This window comes from Ictalurus furcatus, chromosome 5 (assembly GCF_023375685.1).
Source record: "Ictalurus furcatus strain D&B chromosome 5, Billie_1.0, whole genome shotgun sequence".
NCBI lineage: Eukaryota > Metazoa > Chordata > Actinopteri > Siluriformes > Ictaluridae > Ictalurus > Ictalurus furcatus.
The window spans coordinates 18,748,136-18,770,983 of record NC_071259.1 but is presented as its reverse complement, the minus strand read 5'-3'; the positions used below and the strand labels follow the sequence as shown (position 1 = coordinate 18,770,983).

At 39.1% G+C, this 22,848-nt stretch overlaps 1 protein-coding gene across 2 annotated transcripts in view; it reads right to left on the bottom strand.

The window, feature by feature from the left end:
* Positions 1–22,848, bottom strand: part of grid2 (glutamate receptor, ionotropic, delta 2) — a 517,533-nt gene that overhangs the window by 227,990 nt on the left and 266,695 nt on the right. For both annotated transcript variants that reach the window (XM_053625025.1, XM_053625026.1), the window contains one exon: positions 1,093–1,377. In XM_053625025.1, the coding sequence (XP_053481000.1) occupies positions 1,093–1,377 (285 nt within the window). The remainder of the gene's footprint in view (positions 1–1,092; positions 1,378–22,848) is intronic.

The window sequence follows — 22,848 nt, the reverse complement described above, 5'->3', positions numbered from 1 at the left end:
TGAGATTAGGAACTGATAGAACTTGAGGAGGCACATCTGTGTTCCAATTCAGCTCAAAGGTGTTGAGTGGGGTTGACTTCAGGGATCTGTGCAGGTACGTCAAGTTGTTCCACACCAGCCTTGGCAAACGATGTATTCGTGGAGCTTGCTTTCTGCACAGGGGCATTATCATGCTGGAACACGTTTGGTCCCCTTAGTTCCAGTGAAGGCAAATTGTAATGCTCCAGAATATAAAGACATTCTAGACAATTGTGTGCTTTAAATGGGTGTGACAGTCAGGTGTACATACACACTTGTGGCCATACAGTGTATATTGATTGGTTCTAATGATTGTATTAGTGCTTTACAAAACAAGACTCAAGCAAGCAAATTGCTTGCTTTGTTGATAAAACAAAAACCTGTTGAAGGGAGGGAAATGTACCTTGTAGTCAAGAAAAATATGAATGTTTACAATGTTTATATCCAAGTACATTAGAATTTCTAATAATTATAATTTTTAAGAGGTTTCAACACAGATCTATACAGTAAGTAAAAACAAGTTAACTCAAAAGGGAAAAGGTAGATCCTTAATGAGAGCCTGTGGAAAATAGAGAGCTGGAGAATGTTTAGAATAAGACGGAGTATGAGCCTAATTGAATTTACTAAAGTTTTTATTCATGCTTATGAACAGCATTCATATAACATAATTTTAAATATGCTGTCAACTTTGTGCAGCATTAATAGTATGTAAACATAACAGTCTGAAAATGTGCAATTCTTTTTTTTTTTCTTGTGATAATTCTAAGTTCTGTTCAATCAGCAGTGTGCATGTTATGTTCAATAAGGATCTACCTGTTCTGTTCTGATTGGATTTGATTATGTATTTGCTGTTGGCTTTTTAGTTTTGCTGTTGCAATTTCTGATTTGTTGTGTTTTTGGTTTGTTCATGTTTTTCACTCTTATTGGCCGCTTTACATTTGCACTAACAATACTGTTAATGAACTAACCAAGCCTCTTGTGTGAGTGTCAACATGTCTTCAAGATTAATACACATGCCCAATACTTGACTTCCTGCTACTGGACAGTTGCTCCAAAACAGCATTTTTCTCTTACCGTAATCTGTGTCATAAAAGATGATAAACTTCTGCCACGTGTACTCCATCACCACTTGGAAGATGACATCATTCAGGTAGACAGGGGGCCGAACGAAGAGTGTGTAGTCATCAGGTTGTCCATGGCTGGTTGGAGGACAGCTGGAGCGAGGGGTTCCCGCTGGTGCCCGCTGTATAAACAGATGGGGGATGTGCATGGCATCGGCCAGAGTCTGAAGCGAGCCTGCAGACATGCATCCGATTGAGCTCACCAGAGCAAGGATGCCTCTATTCATCAGCTCACAGGCTACAGAGAGAGAGAAAGAGAGAGAGAGAGACATGTTTATTTAATATGATATAGATTCTGTACTGTTTGGGGATAGGGAGTACTTTTAGATATACAGTATATGCTGTCAATAGAAATTAAATAAGGACATAGGTAACATAGGTATACAGAAATTCAGAAAGCAGAAAGTAACTGAGGAACACTGAACGCAACTAGAGCTCCCTTTACTGAAGTCGGCTTATTGTTCGCTTTAGGACAGGGGGATTATGTGGCTCAAACTCAAATATAATTGCAAACTGGAATCCAAGGACTAAGTAATCAATGTGCCTTTTCAGTGTGATTAATAACTAATTAAATATAGTTCAAGTAGATTCAGCACCATCGTAAGGTTGTAATTACTGCCATAGAAACCTTAGAAACATTAGAGTAATACACAAGGCTACTAAGGGATCTCAATCGGAAAAAGCATAAACTCACTAGTATCAGCTTACATTACATACTGCATGGTACAAACCACTTTACACGAACCAAATAATTGCTCAAGTGCATAGTTTGCAAAAAACAGCCCAGCAATCTATCATTAGAGGGCACTGGTGCTGCTTCTGAGCAATTTATATGCTCTCTTCACCTTTTGCTACTATTCCAATCCACAGTAATGACTTTGATAGATGTGTGTGCAGCCATGTAAGTCATCCCAACCCTGTGTATCACTGCCCTTAAATAGAGTCTGTTATTAATGCTAATAATATTTTAATTTAGAATGTAACTTTCATATCTAACTCCACTTCAAAAAAGCATTCGCCTCTTAAGTCCCAACTGAATTCCACACCACCCACTGTGCTCCTGGACACACAGCAACATCAATCCCAGGCACATACATTCATCTCACTTGGCTTGTTTCATTGCTTGTCACCAGATTCAGGGAAGGTGAAACATGGAGCATGTCACCTGAGCTGAGGTGTGATGTATTTTGCCAATTGGCAGAAAAGTCCTGTGTCTAGGGCAAAGCATGATAGTGGCTGTTGAGCCTTTTATATAGCAGAAAAATTGGTCACTAAGAAAAAAAAAATGCAAAAAGCATAGTGGATGTGCTCAGTTCAAAACGCAATGTAATGCAATGAATGTAAATGCAAAGGAATTTAGATAAGTTATATTTGAATGTTCCTAAAGACAAATTACTGCCTTCAATATACTAGAGCCAAAGCACAACTGTCACCATTGAGCTTAATTCTAAGAGCACACTGTATAGACAGTGTTAGTGTTTCTCCATAAAAAAGTACTACTACATTTTTTTGGTCAGAAACAATACATAATAATAAGACAAATATTATTTAAGTGATCCCACAGGAAAGAATATAATTGCTATGACAGTTTTAAAGCATGTGTTTTAATTGATTGACCTAAATGTCACCATTTCCTTGTTTTCTAATGGAAACTGTATGTCCACTTGCAATTTTGCTAAAATAGGTCTCTCCACACAGTAACAAGTTTAGTGGAGCTCGACTTTATGCAAATAAGGGCAGCCACCATTCTGTGTTTACACATTATGAATCTGCTGCTTCACAAAGGGGAAGCATTTCAATTGCCTGTAACCAAATCCATAGAAATGTGATCAAACTACCCACCAGTAGGCATGTGCATGTGGTGACAAAACTTCCTTCAAGCATATTAATAAAAATGCACATTTTTAGTACAATAAGCATGCTTATATTCAACCAGATTTACTTAAAAACAAACAAACAAAAAAACCTCCACACATTTGCAATGCTACATATGATAGGGGATTGCTAGCTGGTGATTAAAAACTGGCAAATGTTTAGATTTGGAGAAAATGGGATAACAAAAAAAGTTATTGCCTAAAACAACAAGAATTTTTAGTGTGAAAACAATTTAAGTGAATGCATAGTTAGGCTAATATACCAGCCATAATATTAAAACCACTGACAAGTGACGTGAATAACATTGATTATCTCGTTACAATGACACCTGTGAAGGGGTGGGATATATTAGGCAGCAAGTGAACAGTAAGTTCTCAAAGTTAATGTGTTGGAAGCAGGAAAAATGGGTAAGCGTAAGGATCTGAGTGACTCTGACAAAGGCCAAATTGTGAAGGCCAGTCGACTGGGTCAGAGCATTTCCAAAACGGCAGGTCTTGTGAGGTGTTCCCAGTATGCAGTGGCTAGTATCGACCAAAAGTGGTCCAAGGAAGGACAACCGGTGAACCAGCGACAGGGTCAAGGGCACCCAAGGCTCACTGGTGCACATGGGGAGTGAAGGCTAGCCCATCCGGTCCGATTCCACAGAAGAGCTACTGTAGCACAAATTGCTGAAAAAGGTAATGCTGGCTATGATAGAAAGGTTTCAGAACACACATTACATTGCAGCTTGCTGTTTATGGAGCTGCATAACCACAAACCGGTCAGAATGCCCATGCTGACCTCTGTCCACCGCCAAAAGCACCTACAATGGGCACATGAGCATCAGAACTGGAACTTGAAAAAGGTGGCCTTTTTTTCTTTTACATCATTTGGACAGCTGGGTGCATGTACATCGCTTACCTGGGGAAAAGATGGCACAAGGATGAACTATGGGCAGAAGGCAAGATGGCAGAGACAGTGTGATGCTCTGGGCAATGTTATGCTGGGAAATCTGGGGTCCTGGCACTCATGTTGATGTTACTTTGACATGTACCACCTACCTAAACATTGTAGCAGACCAAGTACACCCCTTTATGGCAATGGTGTTCCATAATGGCAGTGGCCCCTTTCAGCAGGATAACGTGCCCTGGCACACTGCAAAAATTGTTCAGGAGTGGTTTAAGGAACATGACAAAGATATCAAGGTGTTGATTTGGCCTCCAAATTCCTCAGATCTCAATCTGATCGAGCATCTGTGGGATGTGCTGGACAAACAAGTCCGATCCATGAAGCCCCCACCTCTCCACTTTCAGGACATAAAGGATCTACTGCTAACGTCCTTGTGCCACATACCACAGAACTCATTCAGAGGTCTTGTGGAGTCCATAGCTTGACGGGTCAGAGCTGTTTTGGTGGCTCAAGTGGGACCTACACAATATTAGGCATGTGGCTTAAATGTTAGGTCTGATATGTGTAAATTCAAATACAAAGAAAAAACAGATTATTACCACTGGGCCAAAATGATTGTAGCCTGTATATGCAGGATGATGGTAAAATACAAAAAGTATGCCCTTAATCAATCTCTTCAGAAATAAGCAAATAAATATACAGGAAATAACTAAATAAAGTGGGGTTCTCCTTCAGGAAATCCAAGCGTTCCTAGGAGAAAACCTTGCAGTACACAGCAATCCTATGCAGGTTTGAAGCATTAAGTGCTGTCCCATGTCTTGGCAGCCCCACCTGATATAGCCGCAGCGGCAGTCATAGCTGAGCGCCTTTGTAGTGACTGTGGAGTGTTTCGGCAGAAAGGCCCCATTTACTCCTGACAGGTGAACACGACAGAAAGCTCAATATCATGCTCTACTGCCTCCACAGTGCTTGAACATTCTGTCTAGGCATAACTGCCCTACCTCATACACCTCCACAAGCTGTGTATCCTAATGAAAACTAGCTACTGTTTATTCATAAAAAGAGGGACAGCTTTCCATGTCCTTAAACTCAGCTAAGGTGTGCTAATCATGTGCACTTATTGCAGACATTTACTGAGTGCCACTCTCTTCTTAAGAGTTATAATAGTAATACCCAAAGTGAGGCCATCATAATATTCTGATATATTTAGCGTCAATTAGTCTTCCAGCAGAAATAATAGATGAACCAAAAACAGAGGGTTTTTTGTTGTCACTTGTATGGGAAACATCTTTAGTTCATTCATCCATCCATCATCCATCTTCAAGTGCTTTATAATGGTCAGGGTCTCAGTGGAGCAGAAACCTATCCCCGGAACACTGAGTGCGAGACTGGAACACACCCTGGATGTCCATCATAGGAGTAAAACCCAAGAACCCATAGGAAACTCATGTAGGCACAGAAAAGAGAACATGCAAAAAACTGTACAGAGAGAAACCTGAGCTCAGAATCAAACCATGAATCCTGGTGCTGTGAGGTGGCAATGCTACCTTCTACACCACAGTACCCCTATCAACGCTCCACCCCCCAACCCAACCCAAGCCTAGCCCCCCAACACCACCCCCCAGTCTGCAGCTCATCATCTCTCTTTCTTTCTCTCTGTTTTTTATAGCCTATCCTGGCCTCATCACTGCAAAGTTTCTCCCTCTCTCTTTTATCGGCAGAAAGGAAGGAAGCTGGAGGCATAGTGGCTTCTGAGCACACAGATATTAGATACAATTTTGGACCATCTCCACTCCTAAATGGAACATATTCTGTTAGTCATACTTGAAAAACTTAGCACTTGTCAAAAACACTGCACCTTCTATCTGCCTAATAAGATTCACTTGAGACGTATATATATATATATATATATATATATATATATATATATATATATATATAAAACTGTGAAAATATAACGTCCTGATTCTCAGTATGTGCAGAATATTGAGACTTTATACGACAATGCTGTTGAAGTCTCAATTCTGACTTGTTGGAACTAACTTTCTATATAAAAAGCAGGGGCACAGTGGCTTAATGGTTAGCATGGTTGCTTCACATCTCTGCCCTGTGTGTGTAGTTTGCATATTCTCCCTGTACTTCAGGGGTTTCCTCCAGGCACTCCAGTTTCCTCCCCCAGTCCAAAGACATGCGTTTTAAGCTGATTAGTGTCTCTAAATTGTCCATAGAGTGTGTGCGATTGTGCCCTGTCCAGGGTGTGCCCAAAGTTTCCTAGGATAGGCTCCAGGCTTCCTGTGACCCTGTATAGGATAAGAAAATGAATGAATATACAGTAACAAAACAAAACAAAGTAGACAAACTAGTTCTACTTGGTTGTCATTTCTATAGTAACAACATGCACAAGCAATTGTGTGGGTAAAATCCGTGATTGTTGAGGAGATGTCCTTCATTTTTGAAGGAGCCCTCATTGTCAGCATTTTGTGAAAGTCAGAGGTAAAAACCTTTAGGTTTTTAGATATGGGAAAGTCTTCAAGACAGAGGACTTCAGGACCATTGCTTTCTGCTTTCTCTGTAATGTGACAAGCTGTATTTTTTGTCATATTAAGTTCAAGAGAGCTCAAATAGAGGCTGCTGAGGGAATGACTGGTTATAGTAATTATAGAGTAAATTGAATGTGTGTGTGTGTGTGTGTGTGTGTGTGTGTGTGTATGATTGAGAGAGAGAGAGAGAGAGAGAGAGAGAATGTGTTTGTGCTATGAGTGGGGTTAGTATTAGTAACTTTTCTTAGCAAAGCCAACGTCATTCATTTGAAATAATGCAGCCCTTGTGTAAAGATGATTGGTTGTGGAATAAATGCCAATTTGTATGCTATGGGTTTGACTGTTATGGAATTGCGCATTAATTATTAATAATGTTTTTTTAAATGAACACTTGTGTATAATAAGTCCAAATCCCATACTATGTTATTTAAGTGCGGTTATGAAATCTTTTTCTCTATGCTGCTTACTGCCATACTTTGTCTTAATTAACCAATCGTACTAAAGGTCATATTTCTGTATTCAGCTAATGCAGAGGCATGACAGTTTTCTTTTCCCCTCTTTAACGGCACTTCTCCTCCCACTTTGTAGATGTTTGTCATGTTGTATACTGCAATTAGGGTCCAGAAATACACATAGCAATGTGCGAGAATGATTCAAGCATTTCCTTATAAGTAACTCTCCAAATGTCACAATTTAAGCATTTGATGGAGGGACGATCTTGCAGTATTGAGGAGCCCTGTCTTACTGTCTCTGTGCTTAATGAAGACGCATGAGCACGTTAACATGCCAGCTGGCTGCAGACAAGAGGAACACAATCAATGCACGGCAGGCCCACCTACTTCTGTGTGTTTGAAGTGTTTTTAAGAGGATAATGTTGCGCTTCAGAGAGATAAAGAGAAGAGGCTGAGTCAGCCTCATATATCTTTCTTCAGCTGAGAAGAAGGCAGAGCTTCTATCACGTTTTTGGGGGGTGAGTGTGTGAACACTCGCATGTTTTCTTGTTTCTTCACCCAAATCAGTATGCAAAAGTTTTCTCTCTAATTGAAGCGATTCAAATTGAGCCATTTATCACAGGGCCAATCTCCTCCAAGTAAAGCACATGCATTGAACCTGTGACTCATTAGAAAACTCCCCAGTATCAATCCTCCCTCTTCTCTGCTTTCATCTCTCACTGGCATTCATCTTCCTCGTCTTGCTTGACTTCTTCCTCCATCCTTCCTTGCACCTCCTTAAAGTTGAAGCTGAGTTGGAGGGTGTTTTACAAGGATCCAATATGTCACTATTGTGAGACCAATGCCTGTTTATTACATCAATACGCAACCCATTCTGTCTTCTCTGGTATTTTTTCTTTTTTTCTTTTGTTTTTTTTTTTTGGTCTTTGATTTATTTTGTTTGGTTTAACATTGTTTCTTCTATAATTAGCATTACAGGTTAAACTTTTTCGACCCTCCTATTTGTTCTGGTATGTAACACAAGTAAAATCATGAGAAACAACATGTTGTTTATTCACTGTGTCATCTGTATGCTAATTGAGGCATAAAATAAATGATGATGCATATTTCATTGCTTTCTGAAAGCAGCTGTAATTGTGAAATTATGAGTTCACTTTAATTTTTATCCTGAACCCTGCAATAATTTAGCCTAACTTCCTCTGTGCCTACACACAGGCTGTGCCTCAATCTGCTAACTAAATTGCATGTTCAAAATAGTAATGACACCATTGGTGGTGTTCTAATATGACACTTTTTTTTAGTATACAATATGCCTTCTATATATTCAGTTTGAGACAAACAAAATCACTGTGTGTATATTTGAGGGAGAGAGAGAGACTCTGACAAGTCTCTCTCTCACACATACCATGTAGCAGCACCACCATTATGAAACTACCACTCAGAAACTTTAAATAGGAATTTCCTCTCTTTGTGGATGCATGTAGACTAGAGAACAATGAAGGGAAAGAGGGAAGGCAGTGCAGAGAAAGTACAGTAGAAGAAGAACAGTGAAGTTTTAAAAAATAAACAAACATTTATAAATTCCAAATCAGCTGTTCGAGGTTGTGATGATGGGGAACAGCGTTGAGATACTGAGTGCCATAGCCTACAGTAGCTAGCTAAATCAGGCAAAAGAATGTTATCCTTCAGGCATATCATCCTGGTTTGTGCTGTGCTAGAATCCACAGATGTCCTTGTTTTGTTTTGTTTGTTTTTTTTTAATCTCAGAAAAAGGATTGTTGGTGATAAATGACTAGCCAGTTAAATCAGTCATAGTCTACATGTTTAACACTTCACCTACATGGCTTGAGCACAAAGCACAGAGGCAGGAATCAAGCCCCCAACCCCGGAGATGTGAGGCAAACGTGTAACCACTAAGCCACGGTGCCAACCTCTAAGCCACAGTGCCCCCTAATATTAATAATAATAATAATAATAATAATAGTTGTTTTTCTTGCTGCTGTTATTATTATTAGTAGTAGTAGGAGGAGAAGGAGTATCAAAGCATTTTATTTATAAGCCTAAGAGCCTATAAGTAGATATCATGGAGTCACGTAATCTGTTTACCTCACTGAAGCTTTTATTTTTTTTTAAAAAAAAGACACTTTAGTAACAGTACACTTTATTTTATTTTTTTCATACCCCTCTATTTATTGGTGTATAAATAAGAGTTTTGTTTTGTTTTATATGTAAGGAGGAAGTGAATTTGACAAAATTGTTATAAATAAAATGGTTTGTTCTTATCATTGTGTCAAAAATAGAAGTAAAACAATGAATAAATATCAGTTCTGCATATCAGTTATTGGCCAATAACATGCAAATAATAATATCAGTAATAAAAACTCAATATTGGTCGATCTCTACCTATAAGCCTAATACCTAAGGACAATTTATAAATACATTTCCGAATATAAAAGAATGTGATGATAGTAATGCAAATTTAATTAAAGTAGAAGGAATAAAAACAACAATAGTGAACAACAATAATTAAGAAAAAGTATAAAAGAAAAGCTGCATATTTTCAAGTTCAAGCTATTATATAGCTAAGAGATAGCAAACTAAGATGTAGCATGCACAATAAGAGCTGCATATACAGTAAGTCATTGGGTAGGTGTTAAAGCAAGGTGGAAACAAGCAAGGTGTTGAATTTATTTATTTATTTTTTATTAAGGCAGAATGGGGTACAGGCACATATTTATGCATGTATGTAATTCCAGATGGCATGTAGATATTGTATAATGGTACACCAAACACTTTTGTGGGTGCTTCTGAATTTTTGCTCTCCTAAATACTCCTAATTTTCTGAAATGAGAGCACAAGTGCTAACTGATGCAAACTGAGTATGAGCTCTGCAGTAAAATATTTTTGCAGAAACAATGTCACCAATCAATGAAGTCAGTGCTTTATTTAGAAATGAATTGAAGTATACAAAAATGAGCTGAATAGATTTGCTTCACTTTTGGCAAAGTATTTATTTGAGTACTTTTGTTATGTGAAAATAGGCAATACTTAAATTAGGTCGTTTTGTTCAGCTTGGAATACTGCTGAGTTCCTGAGTGCTTTGCAGTAATTACAAAGAATACAAAATATATCAATGTGCCATTATGTTTTGAACCTAAGGCAACCTGATGATTTAATACTAGTTGATACACTTTCATATATGTTAGTTTGAGCAAATGAAATGGACCACTTTAAAGCAAATTCAAGGCTGACTTTTCTTCACAGATGGTATTGGAACATTTTTGGTATTAGTAATTTTACTGGTATTAAACATTGATAGAAAAACATCTGGGCTAACATGTAACCCTGTTCCCTGAGAAGGGAACGAGACATTCTGTGGGCTTAATGTAGTGGGAACGCCACCACACATGACTGGTATCTGTCATGTCTATGCCAATTTATTGGCTTGCAGTGGTCAGGAGACGTGGCATTTTGCGTGTCATGTGACCGTCAAACAGCAGCTGTAAACGACATCATCAGCTTCTCTTTGTCTGAAGCAAAGACGCAATTACAAGCATACCCCAGTATGACAAAGCTACGCAATGTCTTGCTCCCTTCTCATGGAACAGGGTTACATGCATAACCCAGACATTCCCTGTCAAAGGGAACTCAACATTATGTGAGCTTAATGCTGTGGGAATGAGTATACCCTGTGGCTGAGGTCTGTGTCTGAGGGTCACTGCAAGACCCTTGACTAAACTGTAATACCAAATGAATGTGTGCAGCATTGCTGCAGCACACACATCCTGTAAGGGTACCCCTTTAGATAAATCCTTTGAGGGGGTGACCCCCACCCAAGTGGAATGAACCCTTATGCCCAGAGGCGTAGCAAGACCGTGCACCTCATAAGCAATAGAGATTGCTTCCACTATCCAATTAGAGATGCGCTGCTTTGACACAGCAACACCTCTACTGTCACTGGCAAGCAGACCAGCAACTGCTCTGACTTAAGCCACTCACCAGAGCGGTAGACGTAAGTACAAGGAGCCCTTACAGGACACAGTAGGTGCAATTTGTCTTGTTCCAGTGAAAGGAATGGAGGAGGGCAGAAAGCCTGCCACACTATCCACTGCACAGCAGAAATAGGCACTTAGGGAAATAATCCGACCTAAGATATAGGAAAGTCTTGGATCTTACAGATCTTATACTCGCTTGAGAGATGTCAGGGCCAGCAAAAAGAGCTACCTTTCGAGTCAGAAGCTTCTCTGAAGCTGACCCTAATGGCCCAAATAGGGCACCTGACAGACCTTCCGGGACCACAGAAAGGTCCCAGGAAGGTATGCATGGTCAGCTGCCTGACACCACACATAAACCTCGATGTTAGAGGATGTTGCCCCACAGAAGCTCCATCAATAGGGGCATGGCTGGCCGAAATGGTGGCCATGTAGACCCTGATTGTAGAAGGAGCCAACCCTGCTAAGAAACGTTCCTGTACGAACTCCAGGACTATAGGTATCGCGTAGTTTACTGGGTCTAACTGACGGTATTCACACCACAATACAAAAAGTTGCCACTTGAACGCATATAATTTTCTTGTGGCTGGTGCTCTAGTGTTTAACATGGTCTCTACCAGCTCAGTTGAGAGACCAGAATCTATGAACTGGTGCACTTCAGGGGCCAGACACACAGTTTCCATAGTTCCAGACAAGGATGCAAGTCAACCCTCTGGCTTGAGACATAGATCTCTGCAAATGGTAATCTCCCAGAAAGTGCCGTCTGGCAGTGATATTATCTCCAAGAACCATATTCAAGCTTGCCAATAAGGTGCTATTAGCAGCAGACATAGACGGTCTTGGCAAACTCTTTCTAGAGCTTGTGGGAGCAGAGTGATCAGGGGAAAAGTGTACAGACGTGACCTCGGCCACGTGTGTCCCATGGTGTCCAGTCCTAATGGTGCGGGAGGAGTGAGGGCAAGCCACATCGGGCAGTGTGTTGTCTCCTCAGAGGTGAACAGTTCTGCTTCCGCTTGGCAGAACCTCTGCCATATGGACTCCAACACTTGTGGATGGAGTCTCTAATCCCCAGACCTCTGCACCTGCATCGACAGGATGTGTGCCCCCACATTCCAGTTGCCCTCACATTGCATTGCACTCACTGACAAAAACTTTCCCTTTGCCCTGAGAAGAATTAGTTGATCCTGCCTGAACAGGCGGAGCAAACTTAACCCTCCCTGGTGGTTGATATATGAGACCACCGCTGTGTTGTCTGTCATAACTAACACATGGTGACCTCTCAAATGAGGAGAAAGAATTTCAGTGCTAGGAATACAGCCCACATTTCTAGGCGATTTATAGGCCACTCTAGAAGAGGGCTGCTCCAGAGATCGTGAGCTGGATGGCCGTTTAAGACCACACCCCAGCTCATGAAGAAGGTATCTGTCATTACCATCTTGCAATACAGAGACATTCCTAGAGTGTGACCTGAAGCTAGAAACCAGGGATACCTCCAAGTTCTCAGAGCATGTAAGCATTGCCAAATGACACGGTATGATGTTGGCTGCAGCTGCCATAAGCCCAGACCTAACTTTTTCTTGCTCAATGTTGATAGGATTGACCCTATGTGTGTTGGGGATAGACATGCCCTCATTGTATTCGAATCCCATATAACCCCTAGAAAAGTCATCCTCTGACTGGAGAAGCAACTTGCCCTGAGGTTCAACATGAGCTCCAAGCTCCTTATGTGGGCAAGAACAACAGCTTGATGTTGAATTGCCAACACCCTGGACCACACTAGAATTAACCAGTCGTCCATGTAGTTTAATACACGACTGGCCTGGAGTCGTACAGGAGCCAGCAAGGCATCCATGCACTTCGTGAAGGTGCAAGGGGATAAAACTAGACTGAAAGGAAGAACCAATTTTGATGGACGTTGCCTCCAAATGCGAACCTCATGAACTTCCTGTGATTGGGCAATATTTCTATGTGGAATATGTATCTTTTAGATCTATCATCACAAACCAATCCTCAAACTGAATTTGTGGAACGATAAGTTTGAGCGTCAACATCCTGAACCTGTATATCCGAAGAGTATGGTTCAGATTACACAGATTCAACACTGCCATAATTGTCTCATAGAGATGTTAACTTTCCACATTTTTTTGGAGAGAAAGCTTCAGCTTTTCATTGCCCTGTGACAGGTCACTGACCAGAGAAAACTGAAAACTTGGGATGACATTGACCAGGGGAGCCCTACAGTAATACTGGGGGCTAACTGCCCTAACAACCTCTTATCCCCTAATACCTCCCTCCGCAGCCCATCAGGACTTCTTCTTGCCTTTTTGGCACTGATTTTCATTTTTAAATCAGGCCTACTATCAGGCTGTGACTGTGGCTGCCCAGTCCCCCTGGCTTTCTGCAGGGGGAGGTGGGCCACCACACTCGCCTTCTGTGCCTGGTAGGCCTGCAACACTGACATTGTATGCAGAGACCCACAAGTGAGACCCGCTGCCTCATAGGCTACGACAAAGCCAGTCCCCCTAATTTTGCTGCTGTCAATGGAGAGGGGTAGCTTGCAAGCACCTCCTCCACCTTTGGCATAGCAAAATAACCATACTGTTTATTCCCCATGATGGCCGAATAATCCGACCTGACCCGACCGATCTGTAATATAGCGAAAGCAGGGATTAACACACACTCAGAATTCTCTCTGACTCATTCCGCTAAGATAGTGACAGAAGACGGAATTTTTTATATATATATATATATATATATATATATATATATATATATATATATATATATTTCTGTTTTCATTCAAGAAAAGTGGAAAGTGAAGAGCTTTCAAAATGTTTGTTCACACAGATAACAGTCATGTGGCTTCGCTGGACACAAAGAAGCTGATGATGTGGTTTAGAGGCACCGTTTAATGGTCATGCAATGTGCAAAATGCCATGTCACCTGACTGCAGCAAGCCAAGAAATTGGAGTGATTTTATATAGACACCAGTCATGCGCGGAGGTGTTCCCACAGCATTAAGCTCACGCAACGCTGAGTTCCCTTTGAATGGTAACAATACTCTTAATGCCTTTGTTGATGATGATGATGCATAAGAGCTTACCTACAAATATACATTATCTAAGTTTAAAATTAGACTGCAACTGTTTCTAATTGTTACTAAGTGCTAAGATGACACAATCAGCCCATATTAGTACATATGAAAGAAAGTGGTTTTTACACATTCGATCCCAAAGTTTCCCAAGCTCATAGCTGCTACTTCCAGTCACAGACTAGGGAATCTAACATGCTGAAAATAAATTCTAATACATTTTGAAACTTATTACATTTTCATACAGGACAACATGATGCCTACCATTATGTGTTTTGCACCCATTTTTTATCCTGTCAAAATATGAACGCTAACTAGTGAAGTGATGCTGATGTATCCTCTCTGGAACCAGTTACTGCCATGCTATGTGGCCATACAATGTTTTACATGATGACGAACGGAAGGCATTACTAGAGTTGGCGAAGCAGTGAAGGAGTGTCATTTTCCGTGCAGTCAAAAAACTGCAGTTTATCTTGACAAGGATTGATTTGTTGTGATATCATATGTTTCATTAGATTTGATGTATATCAGACTCACAAGATTTGAGTACAGCCAAACTCTGGACCTCTTAATCTACAACAGGACTGCTATGCACGTATCGCTATTTGCACTGTGCATAACAAGGATTTAATATTAAAATCGCTAAAATTGAGTTTTACACCAAGCAGTTTTTACAGTTTTAATTAACCCTTTACACTTCCAAGACCTGTGAGCAGGTCCAGATTTATATTCCTAACTACAATTTTAAGTTTTGCAATTCATGCTGAATAAAACATAATTAATAATATGTTTTAGGATAAATAACTGAATATTAAGCTAGAAAAGGTTGTTAAAAAATTGTTTACAACAAAACAGAAGTTGTGCATTTTGTTCATTGTACTAAACACACGCATCATATGGGGGAAAAATTGGGAGAGTAGTTACTGATTTCAGTGTTCACAACAAGAAAAATTGCATAAAAAGAACATCTAACAATTGATTGTGTTGATATCTTGTTTGAAGATTTGGCTCATACAGCTTTGCAGAGGGGGGAACTGTTTTTTAGTTGGAAACTCTTTGCTGAGAGTGATGATTGACTCAACAGTCTATTTAATTTCACCAGTGCAGTTTTGGTTCATCTCTATTAGTCACTGGCAAATTTTAAAAAGAAACTGGAGATGGGTAGGGCATTTCCCAACTACTAGAATAATGACATAATGTCTTCCATGAATTCATATTGCTCAAACTGCAATATGTTATATTCCAAATACAGCAACAAAAATTTTATTGAATTAACACATGTAGTCATATTTTTTAAAAGTCATATTCATTTATTAAACAAACTCATTAAAAAAGTACCAATAAACCATTTTTGTTTTACCATACTTTGTGCAACAGTATCTATATGTAATTATCAGTGAAATTCTTCTTCTTAGATTTTTCGACATGCTCCATGTCGTCCACAGCAAGTAGTGCCACAAGCAGGCTGCTGGAATTTTTAAAGTGAAGTTGTTTACAGTGTATGGAATCCAGGGGCGTTTCTTTATGTAAATGAGCGTGACCATGCATGAGCACATCAATTTAGAATGTGTGGGATTTATGTTCACCGAGTGCACACATGTGATAAATACCACTATTCTTGTGCATACTAGCGGTTCTCATGCACAAATTTAGAACTTGTTCTATGCACACCTTGACAGATAACACCTCTGGTCTTTATCATGTCTAAATCAGCACATGACAATGTGTGCTTTGGCAATTTGTTGTTGTCCCATAAAAGGTTCCTCAGGGATACTTTGAGCAATTAAGGATTGACTTATGCTTTCTAAAGGGCTTCTCATGTAATAGGGAAACTGTTGCAGAGAATCTTTAAGGGTTCCACCAGACAAACAAACAAACAGCAAATAAACACCTATAACCTGATTTAATGAGGAATTTGTTCAAATTTGTCCAAGCGAGGGTATTGTATTTGATTTCATTTGATTTCATACAAATAAAGTCATAAGAAAGAGCACAAACACTAACCCCACCCTAGCCCTAGCTAGGTTTTTACACTCATTGAGCTGTTACAAATTTACAAGGGACCATGTTGACAGATAATTAAACTTTAGTCTGTTTTAGACTTTGAAACTACAGTAGTTTTATAAGATTATTACTTGTCACACTGTGTGAAATAATCACAATAAAATCTTGCTCAAATTCAATAGGAGACCTATGTTCTGCTTTATGTCATCAATAGAGCTCATGCAGAAAATGTAGTCGCATAAAGAGAAACATGTTTTGTTAATGTTTTGCTAGTGCCACTACTCTATTTGTAGCTGTCCCGTGAGTTTTGCATAATCATACACCATCCACGTATTGATGGCTTTTAGATGAGCACCATAGCAGTGGTCACACTATGAGATTTTAATATTTAATTTCTGACACTGCCAGAACTTTGTAGTCAGCTGTTTTTGGTCACAATGGCACTAAATTGGCCTTCAGTGAGCATGTCACATTATGCATTCTAAGACCGCCATTCTCAACTCATGAACAAAGAATTCTCTAATGACATGCAATTTGGTCTGCAGCAGCAAAAGCAGACCGAAAATCGTACAGCTAACTGTAATCATAGTTCTCCCTAAGGCTTTCATCTACTGTAGTGTTGTAAGAATCTTTGGAAATCTATATCTTACATTAAAAATGACACATTTTTGTAACAATTTCCACTTTTCTGTTGCTCCTCTTTCATCATAATCCTTTAGCAATGACCTTCTCTCCCTCTAGGAATATATTGTAAGCATAAGTTAATTTCTCTTGTTCTCTCTCCCATTTAAAAATGTTCTTCAACCTCCTAGCCACATGTACCTTTTCTTTCAGAGGTATTGAGAAGGGAAAAGTAGAAATAGTAAAAAGAATAATTTTTTTGGACTATAACTTTACTACACATTGAGGAAATATGGCCTTTGGTTAAGGAATCTTCAAACACCAATGGTTTCAAGAAACGTATTTGCATGATGATTTTTTTTTTTAGGCTTGGCCAGCACTGAAGGCCACTGCTGACTCTGCTTCACAGTCCTTTCAAGCATGAAACAAGAGGTGACAGCGCCAATCTCCCCTACTACAACGGCAATCAGAACACAATCAGGTCGATATCCATCCATCCATTATTTCTAAAAGGGCCTGTAACCTCCAAGGTGAGATCTGACTCATGCTAACAGAATAGAACATATTAAATGTTAGAATTCTGCCTTAGAAAAAAAAGAAAAGAAAGAAAAAACAGTGTCAGGAGAACATAGTAAATGTGCACCAGGGACAGAAAAGAAGGTGCATGAAAGGAGCAATGGCATGACAGGGAGAGAGAAATGATACCAGGAGAAGGAGAAAAAATAGGTTAAGAACTTAAAAACTTGTGAAAGATAGTGAGCTGGCACATCTCTAGCAAATATGTGTGCTCAGCAATTTGGGACAAAGACAACTTGAACAGACTATTCACTTGAAACAGATGGTGGATATGGCGGATATGAGATCATGTCTATGAGCTGTAGCTTAAAGTGTATCTCAGTTGAGCTAGGAGTCTTGTCTGCATTTTCTACTCTAAAAGTGTCCCATGGCATATGTGAGTGTTTTCTTGAAACTTTATATGTAAGCATTTGCTACATCAGATGTTGAGAGAGTTACAGGGAACATCAGTGGCCATCATTCAAGTCCATCTACAGATGTTCAACTATGTGAGAAGCATGCCAAACTCATCCACTAAATTTCCTAAACTTCCCAAGAAGAGATTTGACCAAGTCTGCTGTCAGAATCCCTTACTCAAAATATCTTTAAGCAAGAGTTTCCCCACATCTCAGCTACTTTTTTTGACAATGACAATACAGACAAGATGTAAGTATGGATGAATTTTCAAGAACAGACTGATCCTATTACATTTATGGTATTTGGCAGACGCCCTTATCCAGGGCAACTTACATTTATTTCATTTCATCTGAACAGTTGAGGGTTAAGGGCTTTGCTCAAGGGCCCAATAGTGGTGGCTTGGCAGTGCTGGGGTTTGAACTCACGACCTTCTGATCAGTAGCCCAACGTCTTAACCACTGCCCTTTTTTTCTGAATTTGTCATGTGATATAGGACACCCCAGGCAACAGTAGAGTGTAAGGCAATGTGATAGTACTTTCTATGAAGCCCATATAAATTATTATAACTGTGGTTATAACTCTTTTTATGCTGGTGATGATTATTGCACAACGCTTTCAGTCCCTCCAGGATTTTGTGATCACAGAAATGGAAGCAAAATCAACCAAATTCTGCAATATTTGGAGGAGCTTGCAATTTTTCAAAATGCTGCAGATTTTCCGAGACGCATCATGTGATCACACTGCTCATTCAGCCAAAGCCCTCTTCAATCCATGTGCGCTGAACATGAGTACAGCTTAAAGGTTGCATTTATTTGCAATTTTGTCAATTCAAGTAGTTATCCACAAAAAAAGCACAAAAACTCTGCAATTTCGAAAAAGCCACAGCAAAAACAAACATTTTTGTCTGCAACAATCACAAAAAACTCCATGAAATCCTGTATGGACTGGCCTTTTATAACTAATAATGACCAGTGAATAAATATAAAGAAACTGTAATGTTTACTTATAAAGTGTTACATTATTTATTAATGTTTATTAATGAAGTGTTTTCTAGGTGCTAACTGGACACGTGTGAAGTTGGTACCCCCCACCTACTGGGGCTGCACAATTAATCGAATATCGATCACGACTGCGATTTTGACTGCCCACGATTACATGGACATGATCGACTGCGATATTGCCGTTTAAAAGTTCGTCCTCCACTAATAGAAAACTCCACTACAGATCAGATCAAGCGCTTCCTAAATTTGCAGCCAATCACCATAGAGTGGTGCAGGGATGACGTCATTTTGTAATGCCAAAACCCGGAAATAGAGTTAGCATTTTAGCGCTCGAACTGCCAGTTTCGCCGCGAGGGGAAATCATGATACTAGCACGATGCTAAATGGCACTACAGAGGTTGTCGGGGACATTAAACATCATCATGCTGAACAGGAAAAAACTTTGCAGATAAACTCAGGGCTCTACAGTGCAACCATTTCACTCACGTTTGTGACTGAAAAGTATCTTGTGCGACTGTGAATAAATATTTATTCACACCGGTGTGAGTGACCAGTTCGGAGTTGTATAATACAATCAGAATAAAAACTACAGGAAGTCCAAAATGCATCTACACCGCGCAACAGCTACTTTCACACTGCTTTTCATCACCTCAGTCAACCAAACAAGTGTGTAAATACTGCAGAGAAGCCATTATGATGAAAAGAGTAAAACTGAACATCATCTGCTTCTCTCAACTTCCCAATCTCACAAACCGCCATCTTTTATTGATCCCGCAAAATGACCTGAACTTTCACCTGCTCGTGTAGACACAGCATCGGGCAGAGTAAATTAATAATAATGCTAACGCTACAAGGTGGGTTTAATTCAAACTTCTTTATGATTGGTGAGGAATTATTTAATAATCAAGATTAGCAACTGCTCTTCACTAACTCAAAGACATAGCGTAGTCACATCATTTAAACTTAAGCTTGCCAGATATCATCAGAAAAGTCAACTCCAGTTTCCATGTTTTGATTAGTCCCACCCAAAAAACAACATTATCAGCAGATGTACTGGGGAACCGATCTAAAAGGAACAACTGATAAACAAACAAACAAACAGAAAACTAATAAAATGTAAAGACAGAAAATGTGCTTAGTTATAAATAAATGATTTAATATACAAAATAGATATTATAATAACTTCATAAAATATAAATAAAATGAGAAATGAAATAATGTTTAATTACTATGGGTTGCATTTAATATCAATTAGACATTAAGATACGTTCGCTATCTCCTTAGAAAGCTATTAGCCTTTTTCCTAATATGGATCATGTTTGTGTTAGTCTACTTTTAATTAGGACTATTGTTTAAAATATTTAAAAAGAAATATTTTATGCTTGTTTATTTATCAATTAACCAACAGTATTTCTCATTGCTATTATTTTAATTCAATAAACAGTGACCATGAGCAGAGAGCTTACGTTTAACTGTTTATGACAGACCTCCTGATTAAAGCTTAAACAAAAAGATTGATATCTGGATCGGTATCGGCTGTAAAAATCCTGATCGGAGCATCCCTAATGAACACCATTAAACTAAAGCGCTTTGCATCTGATGGGTAAATAAACTCACCCAGTCACATCCTATATGAGATTATTCAGATATTCAGATTATTCAGATATTCAGATTATTCAGATCAAGGTGGAACAGGTTAACGGTTGTTTTTTGCATACAGTCTGTAAAATTAACTGAAAATATTAAATTTATTTTATCAGAAGGTAAATTTTTTCAAAGGTAAGTTTTCTCATGCCTACTTGTGCATTCTATTGTGGCACATTAATGTTACCATCTCTAAAAAAAAATTAATTAAAAAAACCTCAACTTCAACTGTGCTCCTAAATTTTTGTAAATATTATTAAAGAAATTGTCTTGCATCTCTCCTCCTGTAAACACTGTTATTGCCTTTTCTGCATAGGCCTGAATTGTTTTCATTTGGTTGCATATTGTTATATTTGATTTCATATTTTCATTTGGTTGATGGCATTTTTATTTTTACTTATCCTATATTTTGGGTACTATTTTATTTATGTTTTGCTTCTATGAGATGATGCACTTTAAGGATCAGTCTAATTTGATGCAAAGATTTGTACATTAGCAGGAATGTAGCAAAACATGGAGGTGAAAGCAGTGGTCTACTTATTTAAATGTGAAAGTAAAATAAAAATATGTTGTCCCTAAAATCAATGAATAATCATGATAAATAATCAAGATCTCAATATTGATCAAAATAATCGGGATTATCATTTTGGCCATAATCGTGCAGCCCTACCACCTACCACAAAATAATCGACAAAATAGTCTCAGTTGCACACTAGTTATGGCTGGAATAGAAAACAAAACTGTAAACCTTTTGCTATAACCTTTATCTTGGTGCCTCATCACTAACTGAAAGAACTGAAGATTATCTAAGACAAAACTCAAACATCAAACCATATGTGCACAAACACTAACTCACTAAAGCCTAGAATCCACAAATGCCCTCCATAATCCACTTCCAAAAACATCCTGGAGTCCAATGCCACAATTACCTAAAGTCTCAGAAGGCCTGAGAAAGCAATGTTGCCCCTCAAACAAATAGAGATGTGTATTTCTGCAAGTGAAGAAAGAAGAGAAGGATGCAAACAGAATAATTATGGTTGACATCGACCACCTGATGATGCAGCTTGGCCTCCGGATAACAGAGTTCGACCGCACTGATTACTTTCTGTTGCCTTCAAAAATAACACCCTCTGAATCCAAATATTTTCATCATAAACTCTCTGTATTGTTCATAGGCACACTATGATTGGAAATTCTGCACACCAATCTTTTTTATTATTAAAGTTTGGGGACAGACACACCCACTCAAAATAAAACACTTATGTGGAACATGATTTCTATCTCATGTCCTTCACTAAAGTTTTTAAAATGAGTAGTTTAAAATTGGTTGAGATAATAAAGTATAACAAATCTAGGCTATGTAATGTAACACTCGCCCAACATCATTTTGGCACTCCTAGCTAGAAGTTGGCTCAAATTGCCTTTATAGCTTGTTTTTTTTTTTTTTTTTTTTTTTTTTTTTTTTTTTTTTTTTTAAAGTATATACCATAGAGAATATAAAAGCCAACAGTTTAGCAAAGGTGTCCTGTTGTAGCCAATGTACAACCCCAATTCCGAAAAAGTTGGGACAGTATGGAAAATGCAAAAAAACTAACAAAAAGAGTCTATTCTATTCACCCGGTACTATATTGAAAACACATTTTTAATAAATTATTTGAGGTTTTACTTATTTTTGAAAATATACACTAATTTCAAATCTGATGACTGCAACACACTCCAAAAAAGTTGGGACAGTCGACTTTTTACCACTGTGTAACATCACCTTTTCTTTTAATAACACTTATTAAGCGTTTGGGCACTGAAGACACCAGTTGGTTAAGTTTAGCAAGCAGGATTTCCCACCATTCATCCATTATGCATTTCTTCAGCTGCGCAACTATGCGGGGCCTTGTTGCCTTGTTTTGCGCTTCATAATGTGCCACACATTCTCAATTGGAGACAGGTCAGGACTGCAGGCAGTCCATGCTATCACCCACACTCTCTGCTTACACAACCATGACCTTGTAATCTGGGCAGAATGTGGTTTGGCGTTGTCCTGCTGGAAAATGCAGGGACGTCCCTGGAAAAGACGACATCTGGATGGCAGCATGTGTTGCTCCAAAATGTGTAGATATCTTTCTGCATTAATGGTGCCCTAACAGATGTGCAATTACCTATGCCATGGGCACTGACACTCCCCCATACCATGACAGATGCTGGCTTTTGGACCTGATGCTGATAACAGCTTGGCTGGTCCTTTTCCTCTTTGGCCCGAGCATGCCGGCTGTTCTGTCCAAAAACTATTTGAAATGTTGACTCATCAGACCACAAAACATGATTCCACTGTGCTACTGTCCATCTCAGATGAGTCCGGGCCCAGAGAAGTCGGCGGCACTTTTGGACAGTGTTGATGTATTGCTTCGGCTTTGTGTAGTAAAGCCTTAACTTGCATCTGTGGATGCAGCGGCGAATGTTGTTGACTGACAAAGGTTTACCAAAGTATTCCCGAGCCCATGTCAGGATATCCATTACAGACTCATGACAGTTTTTAACACAGTGACGTCTGAGGGATCAGAGATCATGTGCATTCAGAAGTGGTTTTTGGCCTTGCCCTTTATGCACTGAGATTTAACCAGATTCACTGTAGAAG